The 14,409-nt window shown below is 41.8% G+C and overlaps 1 protein-coding gene across 5 annotated transcripts in view; it reads left to right on the top strand.

Annotated features, from left to right (window-relative positions):
- plce1 (phospholipase C, epsilon 1) overlaps positions 1–14,409 on the top strand; it is a 76,682-nt gene that overhangs the window by 44,585 nt on the left and 17,688 nt on the right. For all 5 annotated transcript variants that reach the window (XM_046377562.1, XM_046377564.1, XM_046377563.1 and 2 more), the window contains exons 8-23: positions 3,279–3,433; positions 3,587–3,754; positions 8,804–8,949; positions 9,032–9,179; positions 9,298–9,408; positions 9,506–9,615; positions 9,741–9,857; positions 11,427–11,555; positions 11,650–11,786; positions 12,271–12,377; positions 12,536–12,660; positions 12,793–12,937; positions 13,038–13,202; positions 13,427–13,541; positions 13,660–13,831; positions 13,943–14,065. In XM_046377562.1, the coding sequence (XP_046233518.1) occupies positions 3,279–3,433; positions 3,587–3,754; positions 8,804–8,949; positions 9,032–9,179; positions 9,298–9,408; positions 9,506–9,615; positions 9,741–9,857; positions 11,427–11,555; positions 11,650–11,786; positions 12,271–12,377; positions 12,536–12,660; positions 12,793–12,937; positions 13,038–13,202; positions 13,427–13,541; positions 13,660–13,831; positions 13,943–14,065 (2,173 nt within the window). The remainder of the gene's footprint in view (positions 1–3,278; positions 3,434–3,586; positions 3,755–8,803; positions 8,950–9,031; positions 9,180–9,297; positions 9,409–9,505; positions 9,616–9,740; positions 9,858–11,426; positions 11,556–11,649; positions 11,787–12,270; positions 12,378–12,535; positions 12,661–12,792; positions 12,938–13,037; positions 13,203–13,426; positions 13,542–13,659; positions 13,832–13,942; positions 14,066–14,409) is intronic.

The following is a 14,409-nucleotide window of genomic DNA, read 5'->3' as shown; positions in this document are numbered from 1 at the left end:
TTATAGCTCCACACGGCTAATTTGTTAACGGTCCTTTGACTCGGGCTGTTTGGGCTGCACCTGTTTGAGTGTCCTACATACTCCAGCGGGGAAGTTGTCATCAGCTCTGGCAGCGGGTTATGAGAACATTGTACATTTGTACGTACGTGTGGACTTGGCTGGAAGAGAGAGAGATGGCAGGGCCTTTGTTCAAGGTTCCTGTCTTCTGGTTGACTATACATAGCTTGTGATTTACTTGGTGAACCTTTTCCTTTCATATTGATTTCCCGGTCAGAAGCATAGGCTGCTAGTCAGTCATTTAGTAACTTAAAATAATTCAAAATTCACAGGTGGCTTCTCGCTGAATAAGAGTCATTCAGCTGTGTGTTTGGATGTAAATTTACTGTTGCTACAAAAGACGTGACAAAAAGTCACAACACAGAATCAGATTTTGACAGTGTTGATAGTGTGATTTTTTTTTTCTAAGTCTAAACTTTGTAATGTTTTTCTGAAAAGTACTCACAGCCCTCTGAACATCAGCCAGTTGTCATAAATAACTGGTTTAATTTAAATACTTAAATGTTGTGTTTTGGTGTATTTACCAAACACACACACAAGATACGCAGAAATGTCGTGAAAACGGTTAAAAAGGATGTTCAGCCAATCTACTCCATCCACTACCGCTTTTAGAAGAGGATCCATTGCACGCACACACACACACACACACACACACACACACCCATAAGGTATTTGTATTCGTGATGCATCACGGATGAGTAAACCCATGCATAAAAATCACCAGGACATCACGGTGAATTAGTCCAGGTTCGTGGTCTCTCAGTCTCGCAGTGCATCAGGGTTTCTCAAACTAGTGTTTATGGTCTGTATCAGGTCAGGGACCTTTTTCTCATGGTTCCACAAGAGGTTATATTAGATTTCCTTATCAGCATCACTGGAAAATCTAAGATCTTATTCCATCCAGTCTCCAGTCCAAACATTTATTTATCACAGCTTTCTGTTGTCATTAGTAATACTGAAAAGTTTTTGTGAAGCTTTGCAGGCACAAGTCAAAGATAACATGAATATCACACGATAAAGCACTTTGAATTGTTGAATTCAACGTTTTCTTTATCATCAGTATGTTATGTTTTTTCTGTTTTCTGTTCTAATTGATTTTAATTGATTCTTTACAATCTTGCAGCACCTTTTTTGTCGCTGTCTGGCAGCTTTGTCTGCATTTGTGTTTCCCATTTTAAAGGATGAATAAATGAATGATTGAGGCCTCTGCATGGTCATGAAATTCATATCGCTGATTGGAGGGTGTCTCCATTTCCACTTCAGAAGGTCAGCATGTAAAAGCAGGGATAGAGAGGAGGAAATATTGCTCATATGCTTATGAGACGGATGATTTTATAGTTTTCAGTTGTGCTAAAATATTCTTTCCATTTTCTTTCTTAAAAGATACTCCCCCCCCCCCCTCCATTTAGGTTTGATGTTATTGTCTTTTGATAACTTTCAATTTTAACGCAGAGCTGACACGTGCTGTAAACCAAAGGAAAATTCACATCTTGACTATGTGATATGCACGCTACATTTTACTGGATTTTTTTTGTTTGTTTTTTTACAAATTGCAACTGTTTCCACCATAACTTCTTGTGCCAAACGGCATGTTGAGAGGTTTTTGTCGAGGTTTTGTATTCTGTGGAGTCTCAGGACTCTCTGAAACACATTCCCATTTGTTCTGGTTTTCAAGTTGTTTCATTCTCTTTTTTCAAAGGTCCAGGTATGGACTGTACACAGGGCCATCGTTCATACCCTGTAGTCTTTCTCTCTGTCGGACATTTAAAGGATTTAGTGGATTATGCTGTCTCTCTAAGTGTGATAGATGGCTCACACCTGCTGCATAATGTAAACTACAAAATTTCCACTTATTCTACTTATCCCTTCCTTCCTCTCCAACACTGCATCTCTGCCCTCTCCTCCCATGTCTGTCTTGCTCTCATTTTTCTCTCTCTCTGTTCCTCTATCCTCCTGCTTTGTCCTTAACTCCAGTCATTCAGGTTTATTTCCTGTAATCCCTCCTTTCTTCTTTTTCCCTTCTATTTCGCTTATGCTTACTCTTTTTTTATCTTATACACACACACACACACACACTGAGAGTTCATTACAGAAGCTGTGAGGCCGGATCCACAGATCAAACTGTGTAAATAAGCAATTTTTTTCCCGCAGAGCAGTCACTGCTGCTGCCATGGCTACCTGTTGCACATCTCAAGGGTTACCAAGGACAAACTTTAAGTGTGTGTGTCTGCATATATACATACACTATTTTCTATGTGTGTGGTTGCAGGAGCGGGGTAGATGGTGGTGGTGACAATGGCGAGACAAGACTATTTGATGTACATCTCCTTGCTTTCATGGTGTTGGTGACTGTCACTTGTTTTTGTGGGAATAAATGCAGTGCAGTGTCATGGCTTGAGTTTGAGCAGTCAAGAACATTCAGATCTAGAAACTTCACCTCAACCTCATAGGAAGTTATGTTTTGGGGGGTGGGGTGGGGGCTGGGCGGCAGAGGCTCTGTCCCAGTGACTAAAATAGGTTCCTTACATTTCTGCAACTGAACTGCAAGTGAAATTCCTTTAAGAGTCCCTCAAATGTTTCCTGGAAGGGAGGGCGGAGGGAGTCGGTTAGTTTATGTGGCATTCATCCCGACAATGTACAGTATGTCTACCTGGCAGCTCCAGCACCAGAGTAGAAACTGTCTATTAGTCTTTTGTTAACAGAGATGGGGGGGCCTTTGCATATGTGTATATGTGTGCATATGTGTGTAAACATACAGACTAATGGACCTGACTGAAATTCAAACAGAGAAACTGGCAGCTGATCAGTGCTGTTTACTTTGAGAGGATGAAGTGGGCAGGTTTCCCTTGGCTGGTTGAGGGGCAGAGACCGGATGGTATGCAGGGACTGACTTGACTTCAGACATTGAGGTTAATCCTGGAAAAAGACACGCACGCAAGAGAATCATCAGAGTAGATAAAGTCTCACTTTTAATCCTGTCCTGTCTCTGATTTTTGTTCTCCCTCCATTTCTTTACTTGTGTAAGAAGCTGAGCAGCTCTCTCGGTGTACTTGATACCTTCTTGTCATCTCTCTCACTCTGTTTTTATGCATCAAGCCCTTTTTCTCTCACTGCACACCTGAAATACATGTTAGATGGCAATATAGCATGTGGAAGAAGTAGGATTATATGTAGAATTCACAATCTCTCTCTCTCTTGCTCCTCTTTATGTGTCCATCCAGAGCGTCAGCTGGCCAACAGTATGACCAGCAGCAGCTCTCTTCCACCCAGTGTCAGCGGGATCAGTAAGGAGCTGGCGGAGATGCGTCACCTTGTTCAGTTCCCCGAGGAGATCGCTTGTATCCTCACTGAGCAAGAGCAGCAGCTGTACCAACGGGTGGGAGGAACTTAAACACACTTTTACTATGCTACAGAGGTTTTCTAAATAGTTTAATCTACATTTGATGCTTACAAGAACAAAAAGTGTAGTTTATTTCTAAGAAATGAATAATTCAATCATCTGTCTCTTCCACACTGTGTCTGTCTGTAGGTCTTTCCCTTGGACTACCTCTGTTTCCTCACTCGAGACCTGGGCAGTCCTGAGTGCCAAATCAAACGCCACCCAAACCTTAAGGCCTCGCTGTCAGTGCCCACCATGCCTACCCAGAGCGCTCAGCGGAGTAACGCTGTGGAGGACCTGGTGGCGCGGTTCAATGAGGTGAGGAGTCTGTACATGTAAAGTGTGTATGCTCAGTCAGCTGAAGAACAGCAGGCTGGTGCCAATGGTGCAGGACACACCACCCCTGAAAATGCCCACCTCCCGACAGGCCAAAGCACCTGTGCTAGCAAGAGAGAGCACCTGGAGAACATCAGAAAATATTTTCTCCATAACCCCCAGTCTCACCATAGCACTCTGTGTCACACTCTCAAACTTTAGAGGTGCCAAGTCGCCAAAAAAAGAAAAAACAAGAACAGGTCTTGCATAATGTTGCTTTAAGGCCTGTGATTCATCATGGTGACCTTGCTCAGTCAGTCGATATCTCACAAGCCCCCTTTTTTATTACGTGATTTAAGTCTGGATGAGATCACTTGAGAAGCAGTGATACCAATCAGCAAACTATGTGAAATGGTTTAATGGTATGACAAGAGCTTATAGAGAAGTTATTTGTGTTGAAAGAAGGCACTTCTCATGTATACTGGGAAAATATTGGGGGAGAAAAAACAAAAAAAAAAACAGCGTTCCTGCTGATTTTGCCCTTTTGGCAACCTCTCCTTAATGACATCACCAGAGACAGTGAAAATCTGTGCTTCGCTTTTTGACATGAATGTGAAAGGTTGAAAAGCATAGCAGAACAGTAATTGTGTTTTCCTTCAGTCGACCTCGCCTTGTTGCGTTTGCCATGTGAGTCATACCAACTTAATGGGTCGCGACCGAAGCGCACACTGTACACCCTAAGTTGGTTTTGAAGTTGCCCTCCTCACGCGTCTTTTATGGTGAGCGGCTTCGAGAATAAACAATCACAACACTGTAGTGCTAAGAAAGAGAAAGCAAGAGAGGGAGAGATTGATTGGAAATGATGATGTCATCTTTAAGTTGCATGCCTTTCACATCAGCTGGTTTCCATTTAAGACAGCGAGAGGGGAGACACACACAAAAAAATAGCCTCCCAAATGCATTCTAGCCATATATGGGAACAGTGGAGTCAAATGACAACAGTGATCCTTCCTGTGAAAACAACAATCAAACCCTCAAGTGTCTTCGGATCGTGACACTTGGAAGAAGATGAGATGTTGTTGTTGTCTTCAGTCATAGCTTTGAACCATAAAACCTGGTTTTCTTGGGATTTTCTCAGTGACTCTGGACAGTTTTATGTTAGTTATTTACGTAAGAAATGTGTTAATGGATCTTGCAGTTTTTAGTTCTTCACCAGGCACTAATCACACATCAGGGAGTTGGTTTGCGGCTTTTATTTACAACTTAACTACTCCAGCAAACCGTTATTTGGACTGAGACGAATCAAGCTGCATTCTCAACTGAGCAACAAGTTTGTCAACAAAAAAATTAGTATAAACAAAAATCAGTGTTAACAATCGATTATTTTAAGATTGAGTTAAGAAACAATGCTGAAAAAAATCATACATTTTGGCTTCTCAAAACTAATATTTGCTATTTTTTGTGCTGTTATATTTTTGTCTTCTTTCAGCCATTTTTACACTTTTCATTTGTTGTTATTATTGAAATTATTTTGTAGAAGGGAAACAGTGATGTGTGAACAGTGATTTCCACTCATCAAAATGGTTTATATTTTTTGCTTTGTTTTATCCAATAGCAGATTTGATATATTTTACCTTTAAAATTTGGGTCAGATGTGGAAAAATATCATATGAATAAAGGTTTAATAAAGTGAACTGCAAACGTTGGGGTTTGGACTTCCTGGTTGAACAAAACAAGAAATTTAAGACAATTCAAGACTTCACTGGGGGCTCTGGAACTTCTGCTTAATTGCATTTTTTTTGCCTCTTACTAAGTTTCAGTCAGTTAAGAAAATATTAATTTGTTAAGAAAATGTTTTAGTTGCAGCCATAGTTACAGTAACCTGTATTTTGTACTTGGTTTTTGGAGTCAAATGAAACAATTTCAGGTATAAATACATTTCTATGTAGGTCTAGTCTTAGTCTTCTTAGGTTTCAAAAAGAGAGATATTTACTACAAGGGACAAAAGTGACCATTCTGGAGGTAATATCTGGTTGAAATCATCCTGGTTAAGACTTGACAACGCTGCCCTGGACCGGATCCACAGTTTTGAGATATTACAATTATTAGCTTTAGGGTCTGACTTCTTTCCTCACACTTGACAGACAGTATTTTGTAAATTTAAATATTTTTTTCCCCCCCCGAAGTATCAAATTGTTTGGATTCTGTTCATTTTCAAGCCATGTATGGGAGTGAAAGATAAGAGGATAGGACGGCAAGAGAAAGTTTGGAGGCAGGGAAGGGTGAGCAGCGCGGGGCCCCTTTGTGTCCGTCCACAGGCTTTAGCTTTGACACGGCGAGTACAGTATGTGCTCACACACTGAGTTTGTAATAGTTCTCTGTCAACCTTGGTTATATAATTCATGTATCAAGGAGAAACTGACCCTCATAGTTCAACGAATAACACGCACTCAGATGGAGACGGACGGGAAGACAGACACGTACACAAACACCAAATCACCTTTGTGTGCATGTGTGTGTGTGTGTGTGTGTGTGTGTGTTTGAAATTCAAGCTACCATAGATAACACCTATGCCTTGTATAGGAGGCTGTGTTTTGAGGAGACTTTTTGCACAACTCCTGTCTGTCCCTGTTTCTTGTTTTGCTCTTTTCTGCCATCCTGTGCCCTCTGTGCCTCTGTATATATAGTATCTATTCAAATCTTGTCTATTATCTGTGATACACATCACTGAGTACACACAACTGTTATCTGGAATATCAGAAGAGATGCCAGCCCTCTGCATCGCCTTGATCTGTGGCGATTCAAAAAGCCAATTTGCAGACCGTCAGAGTGGCTTAGATGGTGACTGTAACTCAACCCAGCTGCTGACTAGAAGTGACTGATAGCAAATTTTCACGCAAGGTGTGCACATCCTGCACCAAGTAAGGGTGTTGCAGATAAGAGACTGCAGGGCAGCTGGGCTCTTTGTCAGCAAGTCATATAAAGTTGATTCTCGCACAAGCTTCTGCACAGCTGAAGCGTAACAGGGCAAGATGCTGCAGTCTCACCAGTTTTAGTGAGTTTTATAGTGAGTTTATAGCACTCACATGAGGTTTTGGAGTTTGTTATTATGTCACAGTATTTGGAGAATCGATTTGTGGAATTTATATTTTCTCATAAAATTGTAACGACAGTTAGTTTTAGCTGATAGAGGTTGATATCCAAGATTTGGCATTTTGACAGGAAACATGGGCACACGTGAAACAAAAGGTCCCTGACTGGAATTGAACAGGTGGCGCTGCTCATATGGTAGGATGTAGTGTCCTAACAACTAGGTTACCAGGAGTCCCTGATATTTGATTTATTTATTTATTTTTAATACATTTTATTCCATTTGTGTGGCTGACAGTAGTAAAACATAATAACCACTGCAAGTTAAATGAGATTCTTTATTTATTTATTTTTTTAAATACCAACTTATAAATTCACAGTAAGCCACCTGCAGCTGATCACTCTTCTAGACAGAAGAATGAGGTGTGATGATGATTTAACGTTTTCTTCTTTAAACACGTTTGAGCTCATCTCAACTGCATCATATATTTTGTGGGCTTTGAAGGGAAACTAGCACATCTTTGGCATTTCCTTTCATGTTTCTCAGCTTGAGTAAATAAAGGCATTATATTAGTGAGAACAGTTAATCGTCTCAGATGGATTACATTTTCACAGTAACCTTCCTAACCCCTAACCCTCCTCATGGCCATGCTGCTGTCACACAGGAATGCATAAACGTATGTGCTTCCACGCATATTGGACAGGAAGAAAAACGTGAGACTTAACAAACACTATTAATGTAATTATGACATCCAGCTATTTAGACCCTGACAAATACAATTTAGCATTTTATTAAAGACTGTAGATGTTTGTGAAGTAAGCCCTGTGTATGCACAAGCTCATATCTAAGATGTCTGTATATACCGTGTGTTAAACTGTATATGGTATGTGCCTGAGGTTGATATGAGTCCATTGTCTCACAGCTGGTATATGTTGATGGGTCTGTATTTTGTACATGAGCACCAGGTGTGTATGATTTCTGTGTTTAACTGTGAATTGATCCACTGAAAGGTCAGTGGTGACACAACCTCAAACAAAAACCCTACCTGTGAAACTGAGCACTTTGTGACATGTTTTTGAATCTGTGTGTGTGTGTGTGTGTGTCTGTCTGTTTGTGGCTTTATTTAGTCCCTGTGAAGTCAGACTGGTGGGCTTTACAGATCCTTACATAACCCAGTAATAGATCTCTGAGCCAGGGGGATGTTTTTACCACCTGCAAGGGAGTTAGGGAGTATGAGTGTGTGTGCACGCATGCTTTTATGTGTGTGTGTGTGTGTGTGAATACATTCATGAGGCCCTAACACATAGAGACACTAGAGAGCAACAAGCTGCCAGATTGAAATCTGATCTTTTCTCTCAGTGTGTGTGTGTGCGTGTGTGTGTGTGTGTGTGTGTGTGTGTGTGTGTGTGTCAGTTACAGAGAATGTGAAGGGAAGCTCACCCCAATTCATATCTAAGTCTTCCATCGTGTCTTCTGCGCGTGCTGGAGGGCAGTCAGTGCAGAGACAGAGTGTAGCACTGAAGATATCTGATCGCATTCTTTCTCCTCTGTGTGTGTGTGTGTGTGTGTGTGTGTGTGGTCAGCTGGCCTGGTCCACTGCATACATTACTACTTTGGACACAGCTTGCCATACCAGAATTTAAAAGAGATGACAAAAGCACAAGTGAGGGCGCACGATAAAAAGGTTCAGCTGACCGTCATTTGGCTGTTGACTTTGTCTCCTTTTTTGCTAGCTTTGAACACACAGCCTAGTAACAGCCTTGTAGTAACACACTAACACACTCATTGTGTGGTTTGGTAAAGTAAGTCAACCATCATGGGGATTGTCCAATCAGAAATCTCTACTATTCATGAAGGGTCTTGCCTTTACTCTGAGTTTTGGCAGAGAAGCAAGGCCTTCAAGTGTATGACCATTTTTGTATCTGTTATTAATACTGAATTGCCTAAAACTCTATCAACAGGTGAGTTCGTGGGTGACTTGGCTGATCCTGACAGCAGGGTCCATGGAGGAGAAGAGGGAGGTTTTCTCCTACCTGGTCCATGTCGCTAGATGCTGTTGGAACATGGGAAACTACAATGGTGTCATGGAGTTCCTGGCTGGACTCAGGTTTCACTCACTTACTGTACTCAGACATGTACATGAGAAAAAACAAGTTTATACCAAATTACATCTGAGATTTGTCCTCCAGGTCCCGCAAGGTGCTGAAGATGTGGCAGTTTATGGACCAGTCAGACATTGAGACAATGAGGAGCCTAAAGGACGCCATGGCTCAGCACGAATCCTCTACTGAGTACAAAAAGGTTGTGACCAGAGCGCTCAACATCCCAGGATGCAAGGTAGGTTACTGCCATTTAGGAATGGTCTAATTTGTCCTAAATTACCCCATTTACAGTGGAAACTTATGTGACCACTGGGATGTGTTTTTGTTTTTTCTGTGTTGTCCCTACACCATAGGTGGTGCCTTTCTGTGGGGTTTTTCTGAAGGAGCTGAGCGATGCATTGGATGGGACAGCCAGCATCATAAGCCTCAAACCACCTCTAGACAATACAGAAGACTCGATAGAGGTATGCACGCACAAACAAGCACACATTTCACACTGCTGACCCAAGCAGTCACACATAAAACATGTTGGTAGAATTCATCCTGCCCTCCTCTCTCTAGTTTGTGTCTGACTACAGCGGCCAGCACAACTTCATGTCACGGTCTGGTTCAGATGGTCTACACGTCCCGGAGAAGGAAGCTACTGTCAGCAACATCCTCCAAATCATCAGGTACACTACACCCTCTCTTATGATTTTTCTGCCTGTTTCACATGTATTCACTTCTTCTCACCATTTTGCTTTGATCTTAAACTTGCACTTGACTCCCCTCTGATTGTCCTCTTTATGTTCCTCAGATCTTGCAATCGTAGTTTGGAGGTTGAGGATACCGATGAGGCGTCCACCAGTCCATCTACTACCGGCCCATCCCCTACATCCAGAAACAACTCCTTCAGGGACCGCTGCCGCAATCAGTGAGTCACCCTTTCTGTTTAACAGTGACTCTGGATGTCAGGAAAAACGAGTGTCTTATTTTAGGATAACTTAGAAGGGTGAATGTTTCTTGCAGCAGGGTCCTGAACTCATCCGGCTGAAGGATGATCTCTGAGTGTGGGGGATGTTGTGCAAGTTGTGACCAAGCTTTGGAGACATATAGTACAGTATCAAATGGCACAGTGCATGTGACCCGGTACATGAAGACACTGGCACATTGTGTATCAGTTGACTGTGTAATGCAGTTGTTTTTATTTTTTGGTTACTGGTGTTTAACGGTACTTCTTATTACAGATTTATATAAGGACAATTCATTCATTCATTGCTTCATTACTAGACATGGAGAGAGAAGTTTCTGGAAAGGCATTTGTGGACTGGCTACCACAACAGGCTCTCTTTGAGTAGAGAAGACAAAGCTTAATGATTTTCAAAAGTTTAAAAAGATTGTTGGATTTGGTTTTAGTAAGGATTATATATTATGTGCTGTATGGTTTTGGGACTCAAAAATAATTTGTATTCACAACAAAATTGCTGGGCCCAGATGAACTGGAAGTACACCTAACTCTCACTGAACAGTGCATCGTCTTTCATAAACACTGGCACAAGATAATGGGTTTGTGAAGGAACACATTTGTAGATTGTTACTGAGATGATGTGATGCTCACATAAACTCCCGTGACACAGATAACAGGTTAGTTTCCTGTCAGGACAGGAAGGAGCAGAGCTCTGGTACTTTTCAGCACACTGGTGGAAAGTAGCTAATGGTACAAAGCTGGGATTTGGTTGTGAAAATGAGGTTAGAAAACTCATTTCATTTCAGGCTTGTTTGTATTAAGGAAATCTGGATTATCTCCTCTGTGTTTCTAGACAGTTGTCTCTGACTCTTGAGTTATTATTTCATGTTAGAGCTCAGTATAACAACTCTATTTCATTGTGGCCAGCAGTATAGTGTGTCCATTTGTCTGTACTTGGATGCAGATAAATATTATCTTTCTTCCTCAGAGAGGTTTAGGAATTCTTTTCCTGTGTCCCTGATCTTTCCCACTGGCATCCTTTTTTTTTGTGCTCTTTTCCTTTTCTCTTCCGAGAACTCTCTCTCTTTATTCATCTCATTCCTCTCCTCTTCCTTTGTCCCCTTCTCCCATTCTAGTTCACATTCATGTAGGACGGCACCAGAATCAAATCCCGTCTTGTAAGTGGTTATAAGAGTGTCAGGAGTTTGAATATTAACGTTAAAATGGTTGAAGTTGCAGTCTGAGTAGAAGCTAGTTTACTAGTCAATGGATGTGCAGTGACTAATGCATGACGCTTTGTTGCCTGTTTAACCGCTGCACTACAGTACAGAGCACATTCTTCTGCTGTTTGTCGTACTGTAGATGCAGGCCATTTCTTATTTTTGACTGGATCTCAATGCATTTGCTAAATAACTGTTTTTGCTGCAGTAGCTGAAATTACATTTAAGCGCCTTTGCAGATTCCCATGCAAATAGGTAAACTAAAGCTTTGAAATTCGGACACTAACCTTTTTCCTGATCTTCTCTCCACCTTTAGATTCACAGTCGGGGACCTGTCGGATTCGGAGGGAGACTTGTCATCTGAACCGGTGCTGAAAGAGGTCGAGTTTCAGGGCACTGAGGAGACCCACAGGGCTTTCAGCCATGGCACTGAGCTCATTCCCTGGTGAGAAAGACACACATGAACACAAACACACATAAATAACTCAACAGACAGTCCTACAGTCATACAGTTTATATTCCTTGTGTTCCTTTCCTAGGTACGTGTTGTCGCTACAACCAGACGTTCACCAGTTTCTGCTGCAGGGGGCTACGGTCATCCACTATGACCAGGACAGCCACCTCACAGCTCGCTGTCTGCTGCGACTACAGCCCGACAACACAACACTCACCTGGGGTAAATTGTGACCGAGTGTCATTAGAAAAATCTATAAAATTTAAAAGACATGGGCATCTCTGCTGGGAACCATTTGTCATGCATTTTTATTGTAAAAAAAAAAAAGATTTCTTAACTTAATTAACTTAATTAAAGGGTTATTTACAAGTAGCATGGGATGTGTTAAGGCGGTTGTGTCAAGATGAACCTGTGAGAAAAGACTTATGGACACATTTTAAGATGTTTATGTTATGTGGAAAGCCCCATTTTAAACCACACACATTTGAAACAGGCATCCACTCCATAAAGAAATCACATTTCCTTTGCCATTATTATGTTTCAAACATATTGTAAATGTGTTTATCCAAGGGTGGTAGGTAAATGTCATGTCTTTTCTAGCACCCACAATTTAAACTGGTTGTAAATGTGTGCATTTATGCATACATTGTTCAGTTTCCTAAGCCTTTACTTTCAAACACATCGTAAATGTGTTGATTTATGGCAGGTAAGCCTCAGAGTGGAGGGGCTTCCCCCACAGAGCCACCACTTGGATTAGGACAGGCTGTCGTGGCAGGACTAGCAGAGGGCCTTTTGGACCTCGGGGTGGTGAAGGTTTGTTGAAATTATTTTTTATTTAGCCATTAAAAATATTATTTCTTAAGATTTTAGATACGTTGATGCTAGAAAATTAAGCTGCATTGCTTTGGCAGTCACATGTTAGATTGTACTCACAATATTCAGAAATTTGTTTTGTTTATCTGAATGTGCAGGCAGTGTTTCTGGGTCATCAGGGAGTGGATGTCCATGCTGTAAGTTTGCAAAACAAGCTGAGCCAGATGACGGTGGAGGAAAACGGTCTCAGCCTCCTCTATGGTCTGAGTACCACAGACAACAGGTTAGCTGTGTCACCACCAGCAATCTGCTTTGAAATCCACTTTTTCAACGCTGGGGCATTGCTACACTGGTACATTATCAAAACTCCTAACTGTTAAATATTTACACTAATCTCTTAATCCCTTGTCATTAGACTTTTGCACTTTGTGGCTCCCAAGCACACGGCACGAATGCTGCACCAGGGCCTGTCAGAGTTGGTGAATGCAACCAGAAAATTAAAGAAGTTTCCTGACCAAAGGTTGCAATGGTTGAGGAGACAGTATGTCAGTTTGTATCAGGTAAGCTCTTCTTGCACACATGTCTTTTTTTTCAGAAATGTCTTCAAATAGCCTTGCCCTTCCTCCTTCAGGTCTGTAATTGTGTTTTTGAATTTGTTAGGAGGATGGCAGGTACGAAGGCCCTACACTGGCTCATGCCATTGAGCTGTTTGGTGGGCGAAGGTGGAACATGAGTGCGGGCGGAGTGGACAAATCTGCCGGCCAGAAAAGCAGCCCTCTGAGCATCAATGATAAGACTAAGAAGAAGAAGAAGGTCCTTGTCAGGGTCAGTGTGTAAATGAAATTCTTTTTCTGTATCTGTCACTGAGCCTTTCACAGCACATTTAGACGAGACTGTAAGTCAGCACTGAGCTAGCTGGTAAAACAAAAACAAAGTAAGCCTGGGGTCCATTTCCCAGTTCAGTCTTGATGTGCTCCTCGTTACACCTACCCGCCCACTGAGATGTGATTTGTTTTTAACATAGTATTGTGCTAATACCTCCAACACAGGGAGACAGTGGGGATGCCACAGATGATGAGATGGTTTCCAGGAAAACGCGGAGCTGTAAGGAGGGACTGTACCGAAATGGTCCCGAGTCTGACAGCATTGACCAGGAAGATCCAGGTGACATTTATGGAGCTACTGATAATCCAAAATCTTCACAGGGCATTAAGATCCTAATGGAACATTTCGTGTTATCTGTATGATTTTTACTCACCCCCAGTTCTCTTTGCTTCCACAGAGGACAGCTTCCCTGGACCATTCTCCCTCTCATCCAGTAAAAGCCCTGGATTGCTAGCTTCTTCCTCCTCCTCCTCCTCCTCCTCCTCCTCTTCCTCCAGCATGGCGGGGTCCAACCAGTCCCGTCCGCAGTCCTCTCCGATCCTTTCAGGAACAGCAAAGTCACAGCCAGGGTATGACTGTATCTGTAATGTATAAAAAGACTGGAGGTGTGAAAGTCCGACCTCTAAAAGCTTGCATTTCTTTCAACTTGAGACATTTTGTCTTTTCTTTGTGGGTTGCAGGGCGTGGAGCAGCAGATCATGGCACGGTCGAGGCAAAGGCTGTTTCAAAGGCTTCCAGAATCTCATCATTTCTGACAGCACGATGAGCTTCATTGAGTTTGTTGAGCTCTTCAAGTCATTCAGGTAGATGGCCAAATTAGTTTATTATATCTTTCTATCCTTTCTTTCCCGCCGACATGTCTAAAAGCAGAGGTTCACATAACATTAGATACGTTTCTGTTTTTATCTTCCCAAACTAAAACTTATGTGACTTGATGTACGTATGTATATTGTACATGTTCTGTTCAGTATTTTTGCCATCTCAGTCCCTCTTGTTATATAATTGTCTTTTTTTTATCAATAGCAGCTGAAGACAGCATGGTAAAATAAATTCAGCAAATGCTTCTCAAGGTTATCGTGCCTTCCCAAGGATTCTTGTCTCTATAATATTTAGCTTCTTTAATATTTTCTCCTGTCAAATGAAAGGA

Source organism: Scatophagus argus, chromosome 21 (genome assembly GCF_020382885.2).
Source record: "Scatophagus argus isolate fScaArg1 chromosome 21, fScaArg1.pri, whole genome shotgun sequence".
Taxonomy (NCBI): Eukaryota; Metazoa; Chordata; class Actinopteri; family Scatophagidae; genus Scatophagus; species Scatophagus argus.
The sequence above is the reverse complement of the archived record's forward strand: the minus strand, read 5'-3'. Positions and strand labels throughout refer to the sequence as shown.